The sequence below is a fragment of the Gorilla gorilla genome, chromosome 10 (genome assembly GCF_029281585.2).
Source record: "Gorilla gorilla gorilla isolate KB3781 chromosome 10, NHGRI_mGorGor1-v2.1_pri, whole genome shotgun sequence".
NCBI classification, from domain to species: domain Eukaryota; kingdom Metazoa; phylum Chordata; class Mammalia; order Primates; family Hominidae; genus Gorilla; species Gorilla gorilla.
In genome coordinates this window covers 111397986-111425085 of record NC_073234.2, presented here as the reverse complement: position 1 = coordinate 111425085, position 27100 = coordinate 111397986, and the positions used below count along the sequence as shown (strand labels likewise).

Sequence of the window (27100 nt, the reverse complement as noted above, 5' to 3'; positions counted from 1 at the left end):
GCTGGACTCTCATCCACGGCTGTCTGAGCCCCTAATCTCCAAGTCAGGGTGGTTCATTTGCCCAGATGACGACCTTTAGTTGTGAAAATGATCTCTGGCCTTTGCAGTCTTCCCTGGTGGAAAGAAAGCTTCAGAAAACCTTACTGGTGACAGGAAGTAGTTGCTCAATACATGTTTGTGGAATAAACAAATGAGTGACGATTGCCACACTCCCAGTGTCACAGTTGGCCCGCAGGACGCATTTTACAGTTGAGTAATCTCAGATAAAGACAGGAACATGGTGTTTATAAGCTGCCCTTAATGGCAGAGAACACAGACAGAAACGAGGGAAGAGAGAGAAATTGGGGACCCTGAAGAAAGGGTGCCAGCAGGAGGTAGGTGCCATCAGGGACAAGAACAGCACCTCCCAAGGTGGGAGACCCCAGGCCTTTCTGGCAGCAGGTCTGGATGGAAAGTGGACAGGAGGCTCACCCGTCTGCATCCCCTGCTCCTGCCCCTGCTCGGCTACAAAAACCAAAGGGACAGCGGGTACCTCAATAAATATTTGTCCAATGCATGAATGAGTAAAGGTGAAGGAGGGGGAGTGGTTTGAAAGTCTATTCTCATCCTTCCAGCTGACCACACCCCGGTAGCCACTCCTGCATAAAGCTGTCCCCTCCTGTGACCAGCTGAGGACCTCAGGCTGCAGCGGAGCCATGCCCAGATACACGGTGCACGTACGTGGGGAATGGCTGGCAGTGCCCTGCCAGGACGCGCAGCTCACTGTGGGCTGGCTGGGCCGGGAGGCCGTGAGGCGCTATATCAAGAATAAGCCCGACAATGGTGGCTTCACCTCCGTGGATGACGCGCACTTCCTTGTGCGCCGGTGCAAGGGCCTGGGCCTGCTGGACAACGAGGACCGGCTGGAGGTGGCCCTAGAGGACAACGAGTTCGTGGAAGTAGGTGAGTGGCTGCAGGAGAGGGCCGCGAACGGGTGCGGTTTGGTCTGGCTTAGTCTTTGCAGCATTGAACCCCCACCTCAGGGAAAATGATGAGCAGAGGTCAGGCTTGCCGAGGCTGGCTCTGTGCAGGCACATGCCACGCCTCTGGGGATCTTAAGTCCTCACACAACCCTGTGAGATGCGTAGGATTCTCCTCCACCTCTGATGGAGGAGAAATCAGAGAGGAGGTAACTTACCCAGACTCCGGCAGCTAGTAAGTAACAAAGACTAGACTGGTACTCAAGGCTGCAGGTCTGAATCCCTTTGCAGTGACTGAATCATTTTGAGGTTATTTTGCCTTTCAAAAGAATCCACCCCCACCCCCAGACTGGAGGCCGGCAGCATAGCATCAGTTCAGATTTTGAAGAAAACAAAGCTGGGAATGGGGATGGAAGTGGAATTCTGTCTTGAACTTTCATCTAAACCCCTGGTCTCTGCCCTGACACCTACCTTTCTGCTTTTTGCTCTGCTCCTACATAAAGATGCTAAGACCACATGAAACCATCTGAAGTAGTTTTAAAGCAGCCATTTCTATACAATTCATGGGCCAATGATGGGCCCTTCCTTGGTTTAACAGGGGGAACATGGCTGTACAATGTGATCTGTAACGAGTCTCCCGTGCATTGTTTTAGTTATAGAGGGTGATGCCATGTCTCCTGACTTCATTCCATCTCAACCAGAAGGAGTTTATCTGTATCCTTTCCCACAGGCTCTTTGGTCTGCTCTGGGGGGTGGCTCCTGCAGATGGTGGGGCTGGGGGTTTTTCCACACCACCCTATATGTTCCTTTACCTGGATACAGATACAGCAAGTACCGGGAGCCTGAAAAGGTAAGCTTCAAACCACTTTCTTTTTCTTCAGAAAATTAAGGCCCCTTATTTAAGAGGGAGGAAAGCCAGGAAAACTTCTGAGTAAACACTGTCAATTAGAACAGGGCTGGCCGGGAGCAGTGACTCATGTCTGTAGTCCCAGCACTTTGGGTGGCCGAGGTGGGCAGTTCACTTGAGGTCATCAGTTTGAAACCAGCCTGGCCAACATGATGAAACTCCATCTCTACTAAAAGTACAAAAATTAGCCAGGTATGGTGGCGTGCACCTGTAATCCCAGCTACTCAGGAGCCTGAGGCACGAGAATTGCTTGAACCCAGGAGGCAGAGGTTGCAGTGAGCCATGATTGTACCACTGCACTCCAGCCTGGGCTGGAGACTCTGTCTCAAAACAAACAAACAAACAAACAAACAAACCACAGGGCTTTATCCAGCTCTGTAGTAGGGAAAGGGGGCTTGGAAAGGCATTACGCTTTTGCACCAATAAGCCTCCTCTTATGCAAGCTGCATTTTTATTTAGCATATTCATGTTTCACGCAATGATCAGATCTCTGAAATGTCAGTTTGGTTCTGTTGGAGGTGTCCCTACTCTGGTTAGAATAATCAAGCTGTTCAGACTCACTGAGATCCCCTTCTTTTGTGTAGTACATCGAGTTAGATGGAGACAGTCTGACCACGGAGGATCTGGTCAACTTGGGAAAGGGACGCTACAAAATAAAGGTATGGGGAGGGAGGGGAAAGATGTCCTCTGGCCATTTTTGTTGCCCGTGGAAGTCTTTAATGTGCTCAGTTCTGATCAACATTTTCCTAGCTCACCCCAACTGCTGAGAAGAGGGTGCAGAAATCCAGGGAGGTCATAGATAGCATCATAAAAGAGAAAACAGGTATCTTTTTATCTTTATGTTATAAATATTTTTATAAACAAACAAAAATCCCTGCATTTAATTGCATAATGTTTCTTTTTATCCTAGTTGTTTACGGTATTACTACAGGTTTCGGGAAATTTGCCAGAACTGTAATTCCTATCAATAAGCTACAGTAAGTTTAAAACACACATATGTTCACGTTCCACCTACCCTCATCTTTGAAATATTTTTCAACAAGGGAAATAATTCACATTTGCCCCAATTTACAGATCAGAGGATGAGGCTTGGGTTACCTTGCATGTGAGTTGGTATTGAAAACCCAGGCTGGCTGGTTTCTCCCATTGCCTTCCTTCTGTCCCTCCAAGGATTTGACCATGATTCCCTTCATTTTCCCAGCTGAGGGAACATTTTCTCACTGCAGTGTATCTAAGAGGGTTTTTACCTTTCTGTTGCAGGGAGCTTCAGGTCAACTTAGTACGTTCACATTCTTCAGGTAAGTCAAAACGTTGGGTGCCTCCTGGATCTTGTGTGATTAGATGAATAAAGCACAGCACAGTGTGAGTTATCCAGTTTTAGTCACAAAAAGCTAGTTTCTCAAAACAGCATTTCAAGAACTAGGTGCCGAGGTGAGAAGGGATGCAGAAAGAATCAGCTGAGCCTCAGAAAAAGAAATGGGCCAGGTGGAGGGATGGGGTTGGTATGAGAACACATGTCCCATGCCGTGGAGACAGTGTTGCATTCAGGGAAGGAAATAAAGCCTGGAACTCAGAGAATGAGTTAGGATGGGCATAGTGAGATGGGAAAGACTGTCACCAATCAGCACCCATCAGATGGTAAAGAAGTTGTGCTAAGGACTCTGGATGCTATTCTAAAGGTGAGTGGGAGGTCAGGGGTTCACTGAAGCTTCCCAAAAAGGGGAATTGAGAAGGCAAAACTGGGGTCTTAACCTTTGTCAGGAAGATGGGGCTCGGACAAGTCAGACAGGCAGGAGGGAGAGTAGTCCAACTACCTGAGCCAAGAGGAGAAGGTAATAGCAGGCTGGGCTACATATGGGAAAGATGGGAGGGAGGGAGGGCGGTTGTCAGGAGAAAGAAAGGAGTTTGCTTTTCTTAGAGAAAACATCAATTCTGTTTTGCAGGTGTTGGGAAACCACTAAGTCCTGAGAGGTGTCGGATGCTCTTGGCTTTAAGGATCAATGTCTTAGCCAAAGGATACAGTGGCATTTCCCTGGAGACCCTCAATCAAGTCATAGAAATGTTTAATGGTAATGCAATGGCTCCCTAGACGGAACCTCTGTGGAGGCTGGACATGTACCACAGGGTAGAATTGATTGGCCAGATGCTGAGGTATCACCTGAGATAAGAAGACATGAAATAATTGAAATGAGTGGGAAATGCCTTTGGCAAAAAGGAGGATAGTTAGATGGGGGAAGAGGAGAAAGTCGATCAGAGATGCTTACTCCTGTGAACTTTAACTTATTCTGCAAGACCCTTTCCCTAGCATTTGTCATCTTCAAGACTAGAACAGGACTCTTAAGTCTGCCCTTACATTCAAGCCTGCCTAGAAGAACCTTGGATTAAGTGGTACACGAATATGGTTAGAAAAATTGCATAACGATATCAATGTCCATCCCAAAGGCCAATTCAGTAGTTCTGGTTGGTGCCTGGGAATCTGAAATCGTAATGCCCCCCAGGTGATGGCCAGACTTGCACACTAAAATCCAACTTCTTGCAAGGGTAGAACAGAAATGCAAAGAGGTTAATGACTCCCTTGTAATCAAGAAGCCACGTAGTGGCAGGATATGAGGGAACTCAACTCTGGAGCTTTCTTCTTGGATAGGAAAATTCTAATGTGGAAACCAGATTTGCAGTGGTTGGAGGTATTGTCCCTTCTCACAGGTAAGGACAAGCCTTCTAGGTCAGTGGAGACTCAGAACTCTTTGAGGGGAAGGAGAGGGAGGAGAAGCAGTGCTGAGGCAGTCACAAACAGCAAAACACATTCTTGAGTTTCCATGTTATGGACGCAAGTGGCACGTAAATAGGATCTGCCAATGAGTGGAGAGCAATTTGAACGAGCAGTCTATTGTATATAGGGCTGTGCTGAACAGATTAGTAGTGATTCCAACACCTATTTTTACTCCTACCTTGGTCTGTCATACTATATAGCCCTAAAATCCCAGATAGTAGCACTCCAACCTTAAACCCACCTGTACTTTATGGGTGAGTCTAAGGCACCTCTGAGAATTCCCCAGCGTGAACTATCAGCCAGAAGCTGGTCTGTGGATGGCACTGCCATACCCGACTGACATTATTTAACAGTTGGAAAAAATGCTGCTCTCAGGAATCTGATTTTATTTCAGAAAAATGAAGCCTCTTTTTTGGTAACTTTTTGGGAATTTCTTAGAAAATGGCACGTGTTCATTGATAAGGGGCAGTGGAGTGTAGACTGGGTGACTGGCAAAATGAAAAGACTCAGTTGCCTATGACTTCTCTTCCCCTGGGAAACCTTGTTAATGCTTTGGTGCACCACTTCCTTCTGGAACATTTTATATTACTTTTCCAATGTTTCCAAACATTTTCCAATAGCTGTGAATGGCTGAACTTGGTCAAATGAATGTCCTTTATTTTCATATTTAGATAATTTCTAACTATTTTTCCTATAATAAACAATGAACCATAAAACAAAAACAAAAACAAAAAAAAACAGCTAGTTCCTGATCACGTCTTTAAGATATATTGCTAAAATTTCTACAAGTGGAAGTACTAGGTTGAATTAGAGCACACAGATTTTGAGGGCTTTGCATCCAGAAGTATCCTCCTTCCTTCTTATTTATTTAGGAGACAGGATCCTGCTTTGTCACCCAGGCTGGAGTGCAGTGGCACGATCTCGGCTCACTGCAACCACCACCTCACGGGTTCAAGCGATTCTCCCATCTCAGCCTTCCCAGTAGTTGGGACTACAGGCATGCGCCGCCATACTTGGCTAATTTTTGTATGTTTTGCAGAGACAGGGTTTCACCGTGTTGCCCAGGCTGGTCTTCAACTCCTGGGCTCAAGTGATATGCCCGCCTCGGCCTCCCAAAGTGCTGGGATTACAGGCTTGAGCCACTGTGCCCGGCCCTTCTTTCCTTCTTGCTGACTTTCCCTCCAGCCCTCCTTTCCTCCCTCTCTCCTCTTTACCTTCCTCTCTTCTTCCTCTCCACCTCCACTCCTCTTTTTCTTTCTGTAACAATTCATCCAGGTCCCTTACATATTAGCTGGGTTTGAAGAATTGTCTTTCCCCAGGTATCTATGCCATAAAGTGATAGATATTGGAGGCAGGGTGTTTGGGAGGGCGGTGGGGGCACTCACTGGCAAAGCAAGGAGAGTCAGAATGCAGTACTCTTGAACTAATTGCTGCCTACTTCTCTCCCAGCCTCCTGCCTGCCCTATGTTCCAGAGAAAGGAACCGTTGGTGCCAGTGGAGACCTTGCCCCACTCTCTCATCTTGCTCTTGGGCTAATTGGAGAAGGGAAGATGTGGTCTCCAAAGAGTGGCTGGGCTGATGCTAAATATGTAAGACTTGTAGCAGCTTCTATCTGCAGCAATTGCCCTAGGTTGGACACCAACTGTGCTTGCATGCTTTGTATCACCTAATCCTTACAACAGCCCAGTGAGGGAGCCTCTACTATCCTTACTTTATAGATGAGACAACGAAAGCTTAGAAGTCAGATTAGGCAAGACTGTTGTTAGCTTCTATACTCAGCTGTCAGCCTTCTGGGTTTGGTAATCACCTTGGTGAAAAGGCATAACTGCTACTGTTAATCCCAATTATTTATCCTGCACCTACAACATTTCCAGTGCCTAGCAGGGAGGTCACACACTGTCACAATTTTAATTACGAGCTGGTCTCACAGGTGCAGTGGTATGGCTCATAGCACTTACTATATGGCTTCTGGAAAGCAGGTTTCGTTTTTCCCTAAGCTCTTACCCTAGTGGCTAATCAAAAAAGCCTGTTTTTGATAAAGCTTTGGTGTTTTCTTCATCTGTGTCTGAATTTCATTACAGCAGCATAAAGCATCATTTAATGTATCATCCCTGATGAACTGCTGGGAGCTTCCCTGATAGTAAATGAAAGGGGTAGAGGGCCCCAGAAGAGGAAACAGCTAAGGAAATAGATAATCCTTTTGGGGATGCAGCTTCTAGATCATCTGTCTTCCGTGCAGGCTTGTCTTTGATTATTTCACTATGGACAGTGTTTTCCTCCGACCACCCTCATACAGCAATCACCCTGACCTTTCTAAACAGCAAATTCAAGCATGTTCTGGTGAAAACTTGTAATGCTTCCCATTGTCCTCAGGATAAAGGCTAAACTTAAAGTGGCTTTCAAGGGTCTTGTTTGTCACGTTAGCCCCTAATCCCTTCTATGTGTGGTTCTGCATTGCAGAAACTGGAGGTTGCTTGCAGCAGGAATGTGCTGGGCAGAGGGTCTGGTACAAATACGTTCTTCTCTCTCCTATTTCTGCTTCTGAAACATCTTCTAGGGATCTTTTGAAGCCAGAAGTTCAAGACCAGCCTGGGCAAGAAAGCAAGGCTCCGCCTCTACATAAAATAATTAAAAAATTATCCTGGCACAGTAGCATGTGCCTGTAGTCCCAGCTACTCAGGAGGCTGAGGATCACTTGAGCCCAGGAGTTCAAGGCTGCAGTGAGCTAGGATTGCACCACTGTGCTCACTCTAGCCTGGGTGACAGAGACAGGTGTCTAAAAAATAAAAAGAAAAATAGAAAAGCCCTCTAAGAAGCTTCCCTCTCCGCTGCTCCACTTCCTACCTCTTGAGTTCCTTGTGACCCTCCTGTATGCTCTCCTAGCAAATGATTGGTTTCCACTGCACCCCACCCACTTCCCACATCCTCAAGCACTGAATGTACTATTACTCAGATTGCCCTGAGCTTGCCTGTCTTCGTTTTGCCTACTCCTAGACCGACCCCAACACCCAGAACAGAATCCAGCCTCTAGCTGATACTTGAATCTAATCGTGAAATTGACACAGTAAATGGGACCAGCTCTGTCCTTCTCTTACCTTAACTTCCCCTTCCTTCTTTCCTAGAGAGACCTTAACTTAATGACTCTCTACTTCTATTATTTCAAGGGAAGATTGTTCTGCCCATTGCCCCTCAGGATTCTGTCTCCATCTAGTAGAGAGAATTTTATAATCCCCTCTTCATTGGTGCTCACACATGTGCCACAAAAGCCCTGCTCTGAGGTTTTGCCAGTATTTAAATGAAGCATTAATGAGGTTAGAGGACTTTTTAGGTCAAGCTCTGGAGGCAAGGGAGCGTGAACTGGGAGGAGTCCAGCCTGAGCACAACACAGATGCATGTATGTGTGTCAGATGACTGCATGTCAGGAGGCAGCGGTAAAAAAGGTGAACCGCTAAGGTGGAAACTGAACACGAAGGACCTAGAAACCAAAATTTAGGGTTGATTCTATAGACAATGGAGCCCCTGATTTCAGTACAAAAATTAATTGAAAGATAAGTCTGCTTTCATGACTAAAGAACAGAACTAGAGAATAGACCAGAGAACATGAATACAGCCAGCTCCTGTAGGTCTCATTTCTTATAAGATGGACTTTTGGGTGCAAAGAGCTATTATTGGATTCCATATGATATTGGAAATACGTTAGTATTTCATTTGATACCCATTTTCATATTTTTAATCATTCTATAGGTCCTAGAAGCCCATGGATTGAAACCAGTTATTTTTAAACCAAAAGAGGTAAGGAAACTCAAGAAAAATATGTTCATAGTGCATAAGTTTTTATTTATGCAGTATTTTCAGTTTTAATCTCAGCCTCAATCGTTCCTTAAATGCAACTTGCATGTTTGTTTAAAGTTCATCCCTGAAGAAGGGGCACCTCCGTAAGAATTTAAAAGATTCTTTATGCCAGGCATGGTGGCAGATGCCTGTAATCCCAGCACTTTGGGAAGCCGAGACAGGTGGATTGCCTGAGCTCAGGAGTTTGAGACCAGCCTGGGCAACATGGCGAAACCCATCTCTACCCACCGCCACCCCCCCCCAAAAAAAGACAAAAATTAGCCAGGCGTGCTGGCGCACACTTGTAATCCCAGCTACCCTGGAGGCTAAGGTGGGAGGATCACTTGAGCCCTGGAGGTCAAGGCTGCAGGGAGCCATGATCGCACCACTGCACACCAGCCTGAGCAACACAGTAAGACCCTGTCTCAAAAAAGAAAAAAGATTCTTCATGCCACAATGCATAGGGGGTCTCTTAGGAACTTAAAACTTCAAATTGAGTTCTGTTAGGATCTCTGAGAGATAGATGTTCTCAGCCCAAATTCCTTAGAATGCTCTAAGCTAAGAGTCTTGGACCAGAATTGGGTTTTTTTGGATGTCTCGTCTATAACAGTAAGAATTTAAAGAAGAAATGCAACCTAATGCACTAAAGATTTTATGTGCAGTCTATACTCCAGAGCTGCATTGCTGCTTTGGGAATGGGGATACTTAATGAGTGTTTCATTTGCCAGATTTGTGCTTATGAGTTCACATATGATAGCACTTACTCTTCAAGGGCTTAAATAAACATTACTGTCCCGCACTTTAGAAAACATAAACATAATTCAGCTGACTGGCTAATTTTTCTCTTATGAAAGCAAAAGATACAAAATCCATGGGTATGTAGGTTCGTTACAATAATCACAGTAGGAAACTTTGCTCTCTCCCTCAACAGGGCCTGGCACTCATCAACGGGACGCAGATGATCACATCCCTGGGCTGTGAAGCTGTAGAGCGAGCCAGTGCTATTGCACGGCAGGCTGACATTGTGGCAGCCCTGACCCTTGAGGTGCTGAAGGGCACCACCAAAGCCTTTGACACTGGTCAGTAGGGTTCTTCCTTTTGGTTGTTATTCATTCAACCAGAGGTGGTGGGGCGGGGTGGCTGAGATCTTTAGACACAGAAGTGGTGGGGGCAGGTAGTAGGGAAGGAGAAAACCCAAGTGCCTGTGGCGTACCCAGTGTGCTGCCTCTTCATCTAGGCTATGGCACAACTGATCTTTGAAAGAACCGCAATTTACAGATACACACAGCCCAGAAGTTGAGTGACTTGCCTCAGAGCACCCGGGGATCTGGGTGTGTCAAGCTCTGTGCTGTCTTAGGAATCTTTTTACAGGACTTAGGAGTCCTGTAAAGAGGAGTAGGATTAGAGTTGGTCCCGACTAGAAAATTGGGAAAGAAAAACTGTCGAATTGGTAGCTTATTTAGAAAGTAGTGAATTTTGACGACCCCCCAACTATAATATGAAAAAGGGCAGAACATTGTCTAAAAGTGAATGAGTTAAATTAGGCCACTGTAGGGCTCCCTCCTGTTATTAGCCCTGTTCCTTTAAGGTAGGCCCAGTGTCTTGAGTGGAATTCCCAGTGGTCTCAACATATAGTTTGCTCTCAGATATTTAAAGTAGAAGGAGTCAAGTCAATAAGGAAAATCGTGCTTTCGGAGTTAAGTTTCTAATTCCGAGTGGTGGCTAAGGACCCCTGGGACTTTTGAGGGCTGTGTCAGCACCGTAGATGGTCCTGAACCATTGATGGTCATTTATTCTAATATCAGAATTACTCGACCTGGCATGGTGGCTCATGCCTGTAATCCTAGCACTTTGGGAGGCCAAGGTAGGAGGATCGCTAGAGCCCAGGAGTTTGAAACCAGCCTGAGGAACATAGTGAGACCCCCATCTTTAAAAAAATAAATAAATGGAATTATTCAGACTTTTTCTCCTTCATCAATTCTAGACATTCATGCTCTTCGACCTCACCGTGGGCAAATTGAAGTTGCTTTTCGGTTTCGGTCACTCTTGGACTCAGATCACCACCCATCAGAAATAGCAGGTCTGACCATGTTTATGGGAGTGACCTATTTGGTTATGTGTTTTGTGAAAAGAATTGGTAACATGATCCCTGTCTCATCCCCTCCACCTCTTCCACAGAGAGTCACAGGTTCTGTGATCACGTCCAGGATGCATACACCTTGCGCTGCTGTCCACAGGTAAAAGCAAAGAAAAAAAAAAGTCAATAAAAAATGCCAATAAAGTTTTTCTTTCCCCAGGTTCAGGATGAAAAATTTTAAAATAGGAAAGTGTTAGAAAAACATGTGATGGTCAACTATAGTCCAAATTTCTTACTGTCTCTATGAAAAGTTATGTATATTTTACCTTTATGTGTGCAATTGTTGTAAAGTTTCTATTCTATATGGTGAACTATTTGTTTTCTTTTGATTGTTCAACCTACTTTCAGAGGACAACCTCTTTTTTTTTTTTTTTTTTTTTTTTTTTTTTTTTTTTTTTTTTTGAGACAGACAACCAACAAATAAACTCTTTGATTTGGAGACAGAGTCTCACTCTGTCACCCTGGCTGGAGTACAGTGGCATGATCTCTGTTCACTACAATCTTCACCTCCCAGGTTCAAGCGATTCTCCTGCCTCAACCTCCTGAGTAGCTGGGATTACAGGCATGTGCCACCATGCCTAATTTTTGTATTTTTAGTAGAGATGGGTGTCTCACCATGTTGGCCAAGCTGGTCTCGAACCCCTGACCTCAAATGATCCACCTGCCTCAGCCTCCCAAAGTGCTGGGATTACAGGCGTGAGGACCGTCCCTGGCCCAGACAACCTCTCATGTTGATTCAGTGCCCTAACTTTTAAAAATTCTTAGTAATAAAATCATAACCAGTTAGTAGAGTTGTACTGTTTCTCCCTGTTAAGATGAAACTTTAACCAGACAGTCAGAGGTGTTTACAGGAAAGTCTTAATTATATCATTTTGAAACTCAAGTGCATAGTAATGGTTATAACTTACTTGCATTTTATGGGCAATATAAATTATTTTAAATGAATTTGTGATGCTTAACTTTAAATTAAAAATGCAGATGACCTGGGTTGGCATTAGGTATCTGTATTGCAGATGTATAATTTACATATGACAATTAGAGAGCCAGGCATCGCAATAAACCATATTTTGGTCTGTGCCAAATTTCAGTCTATGGTGTAATAGAGAGTCCTCCCTAGAATAAATACCCTCATTTCCCTTTACTCAGCAAGTTGTCTTTTCTAGCTAGCTTATTGAGCAATAGATCAAAACACCTATGGGTAAGAATTGCCAAATTAGATCTACACGAAGATTAAGTCCTGATGTAAGACTTCCCTGATATTTTAATAACGATAGCAGATTCTATGTGACAGGCACCATTATCACTGTCTTTCATTTATTAATTCATTTAATCTTCCCAACTATAAGATACTCTTTCTCTCATTTTGCAATGGGGAAACTGAGGCACAGAATTAAGTCTCTTGCCCACGATCACACAGACAGATAATTACTTCCTTGACTTCTGGGAGAAACCAGAGCCAGGTGCTGCTTTATAGCATTGTGGCTATTTCTGGGGTTTGTACAGGGTAGCTGCCTTATGTGTGAGCATCTTCTAATGTGATACCTTCATGCTTAATGAACTTCACTGCCTTGGATAATAGCTACTATTTGAGTAATCTCTGCGAGTCACATCCAAGAATTTGTTTGCATTATTTTATGTACTTCTCAAAAGCCATAAGTGCTATTGTCTGTTTTCTAAGTCTTCCTCTCTTTTAACTATAAACCTAAGGAACTTGCCCAAGTCCTACCACTAACCTGGGAGTGAATCTGCCTGTGTCTAGAGTTGGCATTCTTCCTCCCACACCATGCTGCTTTGTATAGATTGATCTAATGTGAATATATATGATAATGAATTTATTCTAATTTGTTTCAGTGAAAACCCAAAAGAATTATAGCAAAATTATCTTCAGTTCAAAATGAACAGAGTATAATTTCCATGGTTATAACTTTAAAATAAGATCTTCTATATTCTTTATAACTTTAAGATAAGATCTTCTATATTCTCTTAAAAATATTGGTACTCTTCAGGTAATCAAATGGGTCATATACCTTATTTTGATTGTATTTTAGGTCCATGGTGTGGTGAATGATACAATAGCATTTGTGAAGAACATCATTACCACAGAACTGAACAGCGCGACAGATAATCCTGTATCTTTTGATTGTATACTAACCTGCAATTATAGAATTGCAGCTGGTAATTTTAGGATCTACTGAAACAATCATTTTGTGTAGATTCTCAGTTCCATTGCTCCATTTCACAGAGTAAATGAATCAGTACCTGAGGCTCAGAGGTTAACTGACTTTCTCCAGGTCAGAGCTGGTAAGTGGCAGAGGTGACCTGTGAACCTACTCTCAGGTTCCAAGTCTAACACGCTGTACTTTCAAAATGGACCCATTCAAGATTTAAGAAGATATTTCCAGCAATGGCTGACATGTTTCCTGAAGACACTGGCCCTAAAACCCACTGCCAAGGTTGTTGGTGGAAGGGTGAAGATGTGGGTCACAAATGTGATTGCAGAAATGCTGAACAATTTATGCAGGCCTCTCTGCTTTGAGTGAGAGCAGTTTGTGTTATGCAGAGGTCAGCCTTTTAACACTTACCAAAGTATTGATTAAAGAGTTATGGCTTCCTCATCCTGAGGTTTTTGGCATTTTTTTTTTGTTTATTTTTAGACGGAGTCTCACTCTGTCTCCTAGGCTGGAGTGCAGTGGTGCCATCTCGGCTCTCTGCAACCTCTGCCTCATGGGTTCAAGCGATTCTCCTGCCTCAGCCTCCTGAGTAGCTGGAATTACAGGCATGTGCCAGCAGGCCCGGCTAATATTTGTATTTTTAGTAGAGACAGGGTTTTGCTGTGTTGGCCAGGCTGGTCTCAAACTCCTGACCTCAAGTGATCCACCTGCCTCGGCCTCCCCAAGTGCCGGGATTACAGGTGTGAGCGACTACACCCGGCCCCCATCATGAGTTTTTATTTGTCATGTGCACTTTGCTCAAATTAGTGCTTTTGCGTTTGTTCAAAGAAATAGTAAAACTGATTCCATTTCTCAAGGATGGAGGTCCTCTCTTAATGGTGTGGCTTATCTCAGAGCCATCTGGTTTTTCTATGGAATGTTCCATGATGGCTCAGTTCCCCAGATGTTGAGGTGATCAGTCAGGAGTCACACTGGCACAGTTTTCATGGAAATAGCACTGCCTCTGAAGATAATCAAACGCCTTTGGAATCTATTTTTCCTATTCCACATCTGCCTCAGTTCTGAATCCCAGAGAAAGTGCTGAATAAGCAGCCCCAAAAGCAGGTCACAGACTGAGTTAGCAGATGGTTATGTGATAGCTCCATAAGGTTTCCCATGAGATGGCTTTTGTATGTATGTATTTTTTGACAAGCTTACTTCAGAATGTGTGTTTTATGTTCTCTCACATTGTTTTACACTGAAGTCAAACCCACACTAAATAAGCCTCAGGAATTGTGGGTCTCTCCATTCACCTCAATACCACCCCATCCCCCAGATGGAATAGTAGTTTTTATGAACTCTATGTAGTCTTATCTCACGTACCAGTCTTTTCACTGTAGGGAAGAAGTATCTATTCTACATTTACATCATTGCTTTTAAAGGGTGTCTCATAGTTTTTAGAAATTACCATTCAATTACTGAATATGGGGCAGGGGATAATTAATTCCTCACTAAATTCTTCTGCTACCACTTGCCTCAGCAAGAATTTCAGCCAAAAGTCTTTTATTTTTTTCAATTAAAGATTGCTAATTATTGATAAATTTCCAGTAGGCTAATATTTGGGAGTTCTCTTGCAATACTGCTGTTACCTGAAAGAATATGTGTCTCAATTTTCTATTGCAGATACGGAGCCCCATCACACATGCTGGATATTATGGGAGTTAAATTCTAATTGTTTTAATCTAATAGCCAACAAACAAATTTGGAACAACTAGAGGACAATAAAAACATGTCTAAGTTCTAAATTGATGCAGAATTCCATTGCTATAGGGATTCAGAGAATGGAGAGGAGGCCAAGACCAAGGAGCTAGACCCAATGGGCTCACAGTTACACATGCAGAACAGAGTAATCCACACTTGAGTGGGTTAATGTAACACATACATCTCTAACTCTTTCAAAGTTAGAAACTTTCTTGCACACAGCGAGTTCTCAGTTAATAGGTAATGAATACTCTTGAGCCCAAGAGGCAAAGATTAGCTCTTTAGAACCAGGAAGAAGGATCTGTTACTGCCTTTTCCTGGGTGCTTGCTGGTTTAAGTAAAGTGCATGATGGAATAGAATTATCTAAGGCTGGGTTTGGTGGCTCACACCTGTAATCCCAGCACTTTGGGAGGCCAAGGTGGGCTGATCACTTGAGGCCAAGAGTCCAAGACCAGCCTGGCCAACATGGCAAAACCCTGTCTCTACTAAAAATACAAAATTTAACTGGGTGTGATGGTGCATGCCTGTAATCCCAGCTACTCAGGAGGCTGAGGCACAAGAAATCACTTGAACCTGGGAGGCAGAGGTCACAGTGAGCCGAGATGGCGCCACTGCACTCCAGCCTGGGTGACAGAATGATACAGAAAATAAAAAAAGAATTACCCAGAGTAATAATATTCAGCAAATTTAAACTTGCCACCTACTTAAAATGGATTCATGAGGACATATTGGCCACCATCTGCTGTTGAACACTGACACCAGATTACTGAGTAAAGAATTTGAAAATTTTCTCAAAATTGATTGTTCCAGACATTTTGGTAGTTGCTCATCAGCAGAGTTTCCCATTCAACAGATTCTTCTATGGAACACAAGTTTGCCGTGCCCATTGAAGAAACAGAAGTTGCTTTCAAACAGATGTGTTGGTCTCTGTTTTTAGTTTCAGGCTATAAACCTTTTGAGGGTGGGTACTAACCACCAGGTTAGTACAGTTATGGTGCTTGAGAATCTAATCTCAAGAGAAAACATCATTTCAAGGTTCATGTTTTTTCAGCCTCCAAATTGGGTGTACATGATCCACCTTTAAGGCTTTTTGTTTTTTGCTTTTGTGCCCCTTTATGTCTCTTGCAGGAAGACTTGTCTCTTTCCCTCCACTCCACATTTGTACACAGACTGCCACCTCCACATTAAAAAAGAAGGCAGGAAGGGGTTGTACTTGAAGTGACCGGCAAATGTTATCTTCAAGCCTTAACCTCTTTTGAAAGATGGTCTTTGCCAATAGGGAAGAGACAATTTCTGGAGGAAACTTCCATGGTGAATACCCAGCCAAAGTAAGCTTTTTAGAACTGCTCTTGACCCAGAAGGCACATTTCAATATAGGCTGACTAAATGGAGACCCTCTTTCAGGCCCTAGACTACTTGGCCATTGGCATCCATGAACTTGCCGCAATCAGTGAGAGAAGAATCGAGCGGCTCTGCAATCCCTCCCTCAGTGAGCTGCCTGCCTTCTTGGTGGCTGAAGGTGGTCTGAACTCTGGGTTCATGATAGCTCACTGCACGGCAGCAGCCCTTGGTAAGGACACTGCCCCTTTCCCAGAACACATGCCCGTCCATCTAAGGGTCTTTCCATTTCACCTAGAAGTATCAAATGTGGTCTCTGAGTGAGATCTAACTTTTCACCACTTTTATCTGCATCCTAGTTCTCTCAGTGCAAAGGTAACAGGTTAACTCTAATATTTTTCAGAAAAAAATAGTTTAAAAACTTCGATACTGTTATACTGAAATATAATAATACAATAATAAGGCTGTAATGGACAATTTCCCTGTGGAAAGCAATTTGACATTGCATATGAACTTCATCTCTATAGCTTTTTTCCAAATCTCCATTTGAAGACTATTGGAAAAAGACTAAGATGGTTATAGTTAATGGTGAAACTTGAACCAATCTATAATTAAACTTTAAACTTTTAAACCTATAATTAAACTTTGGATTCATTTCACTAGATATAACAACCACTAAAAACATAAAGATGTTATTGCAACATTAAAAAAATGCTTATAAGAATCAGGATACCCTCTGTGAAGATTGAGCTTCAATATAGTTTATTTCTGACTCAAGATTGTAAGAGACAGATTAACACATCAGAACAGTGCCTGGCACTAAGTAAGTGCTAAGGGCCTCATTTATGTTCATTCACTTAAATGCACAATTGTCACCTGAGGTAAGTGCTATTATTGTTATCTGTAGATGAATATCTGAAGATCTGAGAGTTAAGTGACTTGCCCAATATTGCACAGCTAGCAAGATGTGAAGCAGAATTCAAACCCTGAATTTTGGCATGCAAAAATGTGCTCTTACTTCAATTAATGAGGATCTCATTTTAATCAATACTTAATCCTAAAATAGGGTTGTCAAATTTAACAAAAACACAGGATGACTAGTTACATTTGAATTATTTGGGACATACTTGTACTACAAAAATTATTTTTTTAATCTAAAATCAAAATTTAACTGGGCATCCTCTACTTTATCTAACAACCCTACCCTAAAAGGCAGGATAGCATGAGTTATTACATGCGTAGATGCTAGATCAGAAGCCCAGTTCTGCCATTTACTAGCTCTGTGAGCCTCTTTATCCTGTTGATCCTCAATTTACACCTGCATAAAATGGAGATAAGTTTACCTACGGGGGTTGTTTGGAGGATTAAATGAATTGATGTATATAAAGCCTGGCACATCATAAGCACTAAATAAATACTAGTTGCTATTAATATTATTCCCAACCAACACAAATAACCAACTAAGAGCCACTGAATTCACCTCCTCTGACCAGTATCTTCTATTTGCTTACTTGCTTATTAATAAAATACCCCTTTAACAGGTAGAAATTTCTCACAATAACGTAGTAGTGGGGGAGTAGTCATTGATTTCTAGAGAACAGGATGGACATTGGGAAGCCTCATTTGAATATGTTTTAGTTTCCCGAGCTGCCTGTTGAGGTTGTTTGGCTTGCTTTCATTGTAGTAAAATTAGTGTTTTTCTTTTTTTGGCCCTTGTAAGTTATCTTTCTGAACAAGCCTTACCACAGGTTACTTATCTGTATAGTCCACAGTTTAGGGTCCAAGGACTTGGGACTTACAGTGCTGAAACCTGGAAAGTCCTTGGCCAACCAACATGACCTTGACAAAGTAGCATGACCCTAGTTTAAAGCGAGATCATCTTAGGATACGATCCCATACAGCATAGAAAACAATTGAAGCTTCACCCATGACCACTCTTAAAGCCAAAGAAAGAGGAGAAGAGACTTTGAGTCTGACCTTTCCTGACTTCAAAGCTAGGGTGAGGGAACTTCATAACCTAAGTTTTTGCTACTTATAGCGTAGTCCTCAGACCAACAATATGGCCATCACCCGAGAGCTCGTTAGAACAGCAGAATTTCGCGCCCCACCCAAAGCTCAGTATCTTTGTTATAACAAGGTCCCTGAGTGATTCATGTGCACTGGAAAGCTTGAGAGTCCCATGTCTTGGTCCTCCCTAGAATTCCCCCACCTCCCAGATATTTCTGGCAGTCATCGAGCCCCTGTTTACATCCATTTATATCATCCTTGAACACTCTGAAGTGTTAAATCTTCTTGCCCAAGATTTATGGGTCCAGCCTCAGTCCCCAAATGCCACACAGGAATTCTGGTGACACAACCAAATTGACCTCAAGTACCTGAAAATGGCCATCATGTCTCTTTCTCCCCTAGTCTCCCTGGCATGCTATATGCTTCCCAGGTTGTCATCTTGGCCTTGTTATATTAGAATTCCCAGCTCTCCCATCTCCGTCTTACCTCAGAACTCACTAGTGCTTTAGAGTCCTCACTTGGGGAAAAAAATGACCTGCTTCCTCTTCCCAAAGCAGCTTTCTACCATCAGGTGCTTGGATAATGTCCAAAATCTTCTGGAGAGTGTATCCCATGCTGTGGAGCACTCTGTGGAAGCCACGGGTCCTTTAGACAGCACATCCTATGAGGAGCACTTCTTAACTGGCACTGGTCTCTTGCAGTTTCTGAGAACAAGGCTCTGTGCCATCCCTCGTCTGTTGACTCCCTCTCCACCAGCGCAGCCACGGAGGACCACGTCTCCATGGGAGGATGGGCAGCAAGGAAAGCCCTCAGGGTCATCGAGCATGTGGAGCAAGGTAATGCTGATGAGTTCGGGGTGGCGAGCCTGCCTGATAGACCACTGTGCCCGTGGTTCTCAAGTGGGATCTCCCACCAGCAACATCAGCATCACCTGGAAACTTGTTAGGAAGGCAGACTCTCAGGCCCCCTTGCAGGCTGGCTAATTCAGAAACTCCAGGAGGAGAGCGGAGCAATCTGTGTTTAACAAACCCTCCGGGTGATTCTGATCTTCACTAAAGATTAAGAACCAAGGAACCATGCAGAACTAAGCTGGTCCTTTGGCTGGCTTTTTTTTCTTTTTTCTTTTTTCTTTTTTTTGAGGCAGGATCTCTATCTGCCACCCAGGCTGGAGTGCAGTGTTGCAACCATAGCTCACTGCAGCCTTGAACTCCCGGGCTCAAGTGATCCTCCTTCCTTAGTCTCCTAAGTAACTGACACCTCAGGCAAGCACCACCACACCTGGGTAATTTTTAAATTTTTTGTAAAGATGGGGTCTTGCTGTGTTGCCTTGGCTGGTCTCAAACTCTTGGCCTCAAGCGATCCTCCCACCTCACCCCCAAAGTGTTTTTTTTAATGAGACTTTTAAAACATATTCAAAGTGGAGAGAAGAGTACCGTGAACCCTCACACCCCACCTTGATTCAACAGCACATTCAATTTATGAAGTACACTATGAACCCTAGTGAGTGCAGACAGGTCACAATGGGAGAGGATGAAGTTGTGGAATTCACTGTGGACCTGGAAGCAATTTCTCATCTTCTAGTCCAGTATCCCCACCCCGCAATTCATATGGAATTGGAAACCACGAGATGTAAAGCATCTTGATGAAATGTATACAATTATTTAATAGAACTGGGGCTCAAGATGAGGATCAGCTCTTCTTTCTGACTTCCTTCCCTACCCACATGACCCAAACTTGGCCAACAAACCTTTGTTAGAGGATGTGAATGGGGGACATGGCAGATTTTGCTAGTGCAGATGAATGGGCAGCTTCCTGGGTAGGTGTGCAGGTCTGGTAATTATTCAGGTAAATGTCTCAATTCTCCCCTTCTCAGCATTAAAGATATAGTCAAGGGGTTAGAAAACAGGTTAAAATGGCAACTAAATACCAAAGCAACTTCATTCTACCAATAGACAGAGAACAAACCATCTGTTAGTTGGGTGGTGATGGGTGTCAACTTTGGGAAATCCACATTCCTTAAGCATGAAGTCAGACTTTCATAAGCTACCCTCTTGGAATTTCTTGTTTCAGTGCTGGCCATCGAGCTCCTTGCAGCCTGCCAGGGCATAGAGTTTCTACGTCCCCTGAAAACAACCACTCCGCTGGAGAGGGTCTATGACCTGGTGCGCTCTGTTGTAAGGTAAGATCAAACAGGTCTCTGAAAATTACATCAGTTCAGCACTGTGAACCCTGGCAGGGTTTAATGTTTGGCTGATGGGTGGATGTGCTCTCCCTGTAGGCCCTGGATAAAAGATCGCTTCATGGCCCCGGACATCGAGGCAGCCCACAGGCTGCTCCTGGAGCAGAAGGCAAGCTGGCTCCTTGGCTTGTTTCTTAATTTTTAATTGTTACAGGAAAGCAAAGTCGGGGATGGAGAAACATTGCCTTATTCTATTGTTTTCCGGCCATTCCTTGGGAATGAGCAAAAAGGTATTTGAGCAACAACTTGCAGCACCACTAAGAAGCCATATAATAAACACTAAGTGCACCAGGGTGCAGCCAACGGTTGAATATCTAAGGATTAGAAACAGAAAAGGATTTTAAATGGAGTTTTGGGACAATATTCATGGGGAAAAAAATAAGATGTCAGGTTCATTGATGCCTCCCCACCCCTGCAAGATGTCCTCTTTGATTCAAAAGTGCATTCCCTTCTGGGTGATGCTATCACAACTACCACCACTGGGTGCAATGGCTGTGTAGACCTGGAGAGAAAACCAAGGCCCGGGTGTTTACTTCAGAAGACTTTCGGTCTGTCTAGTGCTCTGGTGAGATACGGGTTTTTCTTTCTTGCATATTTCCACTGGTTACATTGACCATATACTCAGCTGCCAGGTACAGATGCCCAGCATGCTGGCTTATCTTTTAAATATCGTTTTTGAAGTGCTTTAAACCTTTTGAATAACTTGTGGGTGTTATGTTCCCTAGAATCGCTTGATTTCCTTAAAACAGTTGCTCTGCTCTGGGGGAGTGATTTTTCCCTGTGATTTTCACACCCATTATTTCTAAGCATGTCCTGCACTCTGGATGGGGAAGCTGCTTGTCTGCTGCCAACTTTGGTGCTAGGAGGGAGGTATACGAGAGGTTAGCCTTTAAGAGTATTCATTTTCTAAGGTCATAAAAAATAATAGGAAAGGCTCTTTGGCTGTCAGTGGCAATCAGTTAAAAAGCAGATATAAACCAAAAACAGGGCCTTAATTTCATTCAATTTTTAAAAAACATTTTTTTAGAGATGCGGGTCTTGCTATGTTGCCAAGGCTGGAATCAAACTCCTGGGCCCAAGTGATCCTCCCACTTTGGCCTCTTGAGTAGCTGGGACTACAGGCACATGCCCCCATGCCCGTCCAGGGCCTTACTTTGAGATGATGTTATGCTTAAAAAAAAAAAGAAAGAAAGAAAGAAAGAGAAAAGAGCTTGGTGGGTGGGAGGCAAAAACTAACCAAGGATCTGAGGCAGTGCCTCTCCAACGTTAAAGTGGCTATGAATCTGCTGGGCATCTTGTTAAAATGCAGGTGTGGATTCAGTAGGTCTGGGTGAAGGCCAAGATTCTGACTTGTCCCAGGTGATGCTGATACTGCAGGGGCACAGGCCACGCTTTGAGTAGCAGGGTCAAAGGAACAGAGCACCTGTTGCATGGGAATAAGGCAATAGGGAAATACAATTCACTGCCTTTTACCATTTAAGGCTTGCTTTAGAAAACACACAGGTCCAGGCCATGTGTGGTGGCTCACGCCTGTAATCCCAGCACTTTCGGAAGCTGCGGTGGGTGGATCACTCGAGGCCAGAAATTCGAGACCAGCCTGGCCAACATGGTGAAACCCCGTCTCTGCTAAAAATACAAAAATTAGCTGGGCCTGGTGGCATGCACCTGTAATCCCAGCTACTCAGGAGGCTGAGGCACAAGAATTGCTTGAACCTGGGAGGTGGAGGTTGCAGTGAGCTGAGATCATGCTACTGCACTCCAGCCTGGGCGACAGAGTGAGACTCTGTCTCACAAAAAAAGAAAAAAACCAAAAAAACAAGAAAAAACCACATAGGTACTGTTAAGACCCTGGAGCAACTATCCTTCACTCTGTCCACACTGAATTCTCTGGGTTTTGTTATTTGCTTGCTTGTTTTGCTTGGAAAAGTATGCAGCTTAAAATCTTTATGATGACTTTAGAAAGTTTTGGACTTTGTATATTTACAGTCTTTAATGCAACCAAAGACTAATTGACACAGGTCATGTGTCAAATGGCTTAAAATAAAAGCAAGCAAACAGCAGCTGTGTCCGGTCATGTATAGAGTATGTTCTGACTTCGAATGAAGTTGATGTTTAATAGCATGTGGAAACAATGTCGTCAATATTTCAACTTTGTTTTGTCCTTGCTTTTCAGGTTTGGGAAGTAGCTGCTCCATACATTGAAAAATACAGAATGGAGCATATTCCAGAATCAAGACCTCTTTCTCCAACAGCCTTTTCACTGCAATTTCTGCACAAGAAATCCACCAAAATCCCGGAGTCTGAGGACCTTTAATGGGTTTTTTCATGAAGTAGCAGATCAGAGGGCAGTCAGTTTAGCACAAAGCAATACTAGGCTGAAGGAGAGACCTGAGAACTTTCCTAGGTAGATCAATCCATTGTATAATTCAGTTCTTCTAAAGCCTACGTTGGTTAGGCTGATGGCAGTATTATAGTTGCTAAATTCAGCACCGTGTTCCTGTTGTCGTGGTTCAAGACCGACCAGGTATTTTCAGATTATAAAACTTTTCTTTCTTTCTTAACAGTTTCAACAGGCCACTCACTCTTAAGGGTGAGAAGAATAACCACAATTGTATGTGCCTGTTTTTTACTCTTAGCATTAGATGAATTCAAATTTGGAAACAGATTGATAGCAATTTTTTCTAAAAACATTAGGCTTTTGTTAACCTTTTTTTTTTTTTTTAAATTTGCTTCAACAAGCTCTCCACCAGCTGACTTTCTTTGGCTAATTTTACTTTGCATGATATGCCTTAATATGCCTTCATAAATAACCATTTTAAGTCATAATTTGTCCTTAAGCTGCTTTTTTCTTCTATTAATTGGATCATAGTAAAGAGTAGTCAATAGGGTCTTCAGCTATTAATTGTAGAGGTGATTAAAACCAACAAGGAGTTTCATGTGCAAAGGAGATAAGGAATGAATATAAAGATTGCTATTTGGGTGGCTCTTATTAAACTGTGTATTTTGTACTTATCACTACACGTATCCCCCAAATGCTTACATGGGAGTTTGAGGTTAGTATTTTCACTTCCTAGGTGTTAGTACCCTATTCACATTCTTATTGTAACCTTCCTCATTTCACAGATAAGGAATCTTTGGGGATTAACCAACCTCCTTTCTGTAATGGTAATCATTAAAATGAGTCTTATTGATAAAGGTCAGATGGAGCCCTAGAATGTATTACTGCATCTATTTTTTTCCCCAAGAAGATAAAGGACCTTCAGGGATGGCTTAAGTGTATCTGTCCAGATGAAGGATGGGTCACATGACCTCTTGGCTTCCCAAGTCTAAGCTCTGTGACTTTGCACCAGTGTGTGCATATATGTGCAAGGCCCTTCAAGTGGTCTGAAACCGTGGCTCTAAAGACCACAGCTGGTGGAGAGGAGGACAGACACACTTGCCACCTTGCCTACCTAATTGCCATCTAAAATGGGCCGAACAGTGGATTTCACAATAGAGTTTTCACCCTTTAGATTTACAACCTGTCAGGTGGAAACTGAAGTGAAAACTGCTGCCCACAGCAATTCAGGGAGCAAAAAATGTGCTGAGGAGACTGTTTACCTAACGGTTGTTCTTGGTGCTATTCTTTGTCAAATGTGAACACACACAAATGAGGTTTGTGCATTGTCATCCGTGGGCTGCCATTGAGCCAGTAACCTCGAGTGGTCTGATGGTGCTCTTCGCTCCAGTTTGGGGAATGCTGGATTCTTACGGCCCCTGCAGCCCTCCAGGTCAAAATGACACTTTGTCACTGAGTTTTCTACACAGCTCTATTAGTAACTGACAGCACACGCCTTCAAGGGAACTTCAAGGGAAACATGGAATAAACTAAGTCTCAATTGCCTTATGGTGTTGCTTTATTCTTAGGTATTTATAGCAAAGTTAAGCGCCTCTAACAGCAGTTAATCAAGCTTCTGAAGGATTCAGTTGACAGATGTCAACCGTTTTAAGAACAATATGCTTGACTCAGTATACTCTTTTTCCCATTGGCTAGCAACAAAAGAGTTGGAGGCATCAGGATTTCCTCCCCAGCCCCGCAGGCTCACCTGGTCTTTGTCACAAGTTGTCTCAGGGCAGCCGGAGGAGGCAAACACTAAAGAACAAGGGCTTTTCAAGCCCCTGTTGTGCCACGTTCGCTAATGTCCTGTTGGCTAAAGCGAGTCACGTTCCAGGCCCAGAGTCAATTTGGGAGGGTAACACTCAAGGGCACGGGCGTGTGATTTGACGTGATCCATGGGCCTGTATCTGACAATCTACCACATGCATAAAATCCCATCACAGGCTGGGTGCGGTGGCTCATGCCTGTAATCCCAGCACTTTGGGAGGCCAAGGTGAGTGGATCACGAGGTCAGGATTTCAAAACCACCCTGGCCAAGATGGTGAAACCCTGTCTCTACCAAAATTACAAAAATTAGCCAGGCACCGTGGCAGGTGCCTGTAATCCCAGCTACTCGGGAGGCTGAAGCAGGAGAATTGCTTGATCCTAGGTTGCAGAGGTTGCCGTGAGCCAAGATCGTGCCACTGCACTCCAGCCTGGGTGACAGAGTGAGACTCCATCTCAAAAAAAAAAAAAAAAGAAAAAGAAAAAAAAGTCATCACAACCAGCAAAATTCAAAAGCAGATACATTTCATACTGCTTTAAACCTGTGTCTGATTTTTGGGTCTGGTCACTGGATTGCTTTTTATTAAACTTTATGGTTCTCTCTTTATGGTTCATTTTGCTTTTTTTTTTTTTTTTTTTGAGATGGAGTCTCGGCTCTGTCACCCAGGCTGTAGTGCAATAATGCTACCTTAGCTCACTGCAAACCTCTGCCTCCTGCGTTCAAGCAATTCTCCTGCCTCAGCCTACCGAGTAGCTGGAATTACGGGTATGCGCCATCACACCCGGCTAATTTTTGTATTTTTAGTAGAGATGGGGTTTCACCATGTTGGTCAGGCTGGTCTCAAACTCCTGACCTCTAGGGATCCACACATCTTGGCCTCCCAAAGTGCTGGGATAACAGGCGTGAGCCACCGCTCCCAGCCCATTTTGCCTTTTTGCTTACTTTTGTTGAGAGTATTAATTTATTAAATGTAAACATTGAAAATATACCAGAAAATAGTTGGAGAACATTAGTTTCAGCCCAGAGGGTAGACTTCATTAGTCTAATATAGAAAAGACAGTTAAATTACAATGCTTGTAGCTATCATAGAGATGTGGGAATGTGGGGAGGGGCGTCCAGCTCCAGTTTCCCATGTAAGGAAGAGAAGGAAAGCATTCTGGGCAGAGGGAACCGTATTGCATGGCCCTGAGCAGCTCACTGTCCCCTAAGGAACAGTGTGAAGATTGGTGTGATCAGGGCTTAGAACTCAGAGCTGCTCAAACCTTAATGTGCATGTGAATCACCCGGGGCTTATTAGGATGCAGATTCGGACTCAGCAGGTCTGGGTCCATCCAGCCAGAGGTTCTGCATTCCTAGCAAACTCCGTGAGTTGCACGGGCTTGCAGCACGCTGGCCTGGGAGGACTAGGGCAGTTTGGGTTTATGTCTTCTTCTGTCTTCTTTCAAAAAAGGCACGAATGCTATTTGTTTAAAGTGAGTGCCTCCTAGATGAAAAATCAGATGTGCTTCTTCTTGTTTCTTCAATAGAAGAATCTAATCTTGCGTTGCTTGAGTTCCAGGGAAGACTTGACCTAACATTCCGTTTTGGCTTTTATATCTATCTCCTGCACCCCAAATGTTCACAGTGCCTAGGTGACTGGTCACAGGGGAGCCATCACACACAGCAACTGTGTGCCCCCTACACTGTCTCAAGACTTCTTAAACAATCGCATGAGGTTCAGAGCTCCAGCTCCAAAGACCCCATCGTGATTGTGTCCGGAATTGGTGGGTTCTTGGTCTCACTGACTTCAAGAATGAAGCCGCAGACCCTCGCTGTGAGTGTTACAGCTCTTAAGGTGGCGCGTCTGGAGTTGTTCCTTCCTCCCGGTGGGCTCGTGGTCTTGCTGGGCTCAGGAGTGAAGCTGCAGATCTTCTCGGTGAGTGTTACAGCTCATAAAAACAGCGTGGACCCAAAGAGTGAGCAGTAGCAAGATTTATTGCAAAGAGCAAAAGAACAAACCTTCCACAATGTGGAAGGGGACCTGAGCAGGTTGCCAATGCTGGCTCGGGCAGCCTGCTTTTATTCTCTTATCTGGCCCCACCCACATCCTGCTGATTGGTAGAGCCAAGGGCCTGTTTTGTCAGGGCGCTGATTGGTGCTGATTGGAGCTAGATACAAACGTTCTCCACGTCCCCATCAGATTAGTTAGATACAGAGTTTCCACACACAGGTTCTCCAAGGCCCCACCAGAGCAGCTAGATACAGAGTGTTGATTGGTGCATTCACAAACCTTGAGCTAAACACAGGGTGCTGATTGGTGTATTTACAAACCTTGAGCTAGATACAGAGTGCTGATTGGTGTATTTACAATCCCTGAGCTAGACATAAAGACTCTCCACGTCCTCACCAGAGCAGCTAGATACAGAGTATCAATTGGTGCACTCACAAACCTTGAGCTAAACACAGGGTGCTGATTGGTGTATTTACAAACCTTGAGCTAGATACAGAGTGCCGATTGGTGTATTTACAATCCCTGAGCTAGACATAAAGACTCTCCACGTCCTCACCAGAGCAGCTAGATACAGAGTATCAATTGGTGCACTCACAAACCTTGAGCTAAACACAAGGTGCTGATTGGTGTATTTACAATCCCTGAGCTAGATATAAAGACTCTCCACTTCCCCACCAGACTCAGGAGCCAAGCTGGCTTCACCTAGTGGATCCCACACTGGGGCTGCAGGTGGAGCTGCCTGCCAGTCCTGTGCCGTGGGCTCGCATTTCTCAGCCCCTGGGTGGTCGATGGGACTGGGCGCCGTGGAGCAGGGGGTGGTGCTCGTCCGGGAGGCTCGGGCCGCACAGGAGCCCATGGAGTGGGTGGG

The 27100-nt window shown here is 43.9% G+C and overlaps 1 protein-coding gene across 1 annotated transcript; it reads left to right on the top strand.

Moving 5' to 3' along the window:
- The first annotated feature begins 264 nt into the window (after positions 1-264).
- On the top strand, positions 265-23983 carry HAL (histidine ammonia-lyase). The gene is made up of 21 exons (XM_019038819.2): positions 265-374; positions 615-942; positions 1613-1673; positions 1782-1809; positions 2451-2525; positions 2617-2689; positions 2777-2843; positions 3127-3164; positions 3810-3935; positions 6086-6225; positions 8381-8428; positions 9399-9546; positions 10452-10547; positions 10646-10704; positions 12653-12733; positions 15779-15844; positions 15921-16086; positions 18563-18697; positions 19932-20040; positions 20140-20209; positions 22274-23983. The coding sequence occupies exons 2-21, from the start codon at positions 696-698 to the stop codon at positions 22412-22414; spliced, it is 1974 nt and encodes a 657-aa protein (XP_018894364.2). The 5' UTR covers positions 265-374; positions 615-695; the 3' UTR covers positions 22415-23983.
- The last annotated feature ends 3117 nt before the right edge of the window (positions 23984-27100 follow it).

Excerpts from the sequence above, each read along its gene's own strand:
- HAL (XM_019038819.2), top strand. The coding sequence starts at position 696 with ATGCCCAGATACACGGTGCACGTACGTGGGGAATGGCTGGCAGTGCCC. Across the intron at positions 2,844-3,126 it reads ATTCCTATCAATAAGCTACA|GGAGCTTCAGGTCAACTTAG; the intron begins GTAAGTTTAAAA and ends TTTCTGTTGCAG. Across the intron at positions 18,698-19,931 it reads CATCGAGCATGTGGAGCAAG|TGCTGGCCATCGAGCTCCTT; the intron begins GTAATGCTGATG and ends TTCTTGTTTCAG.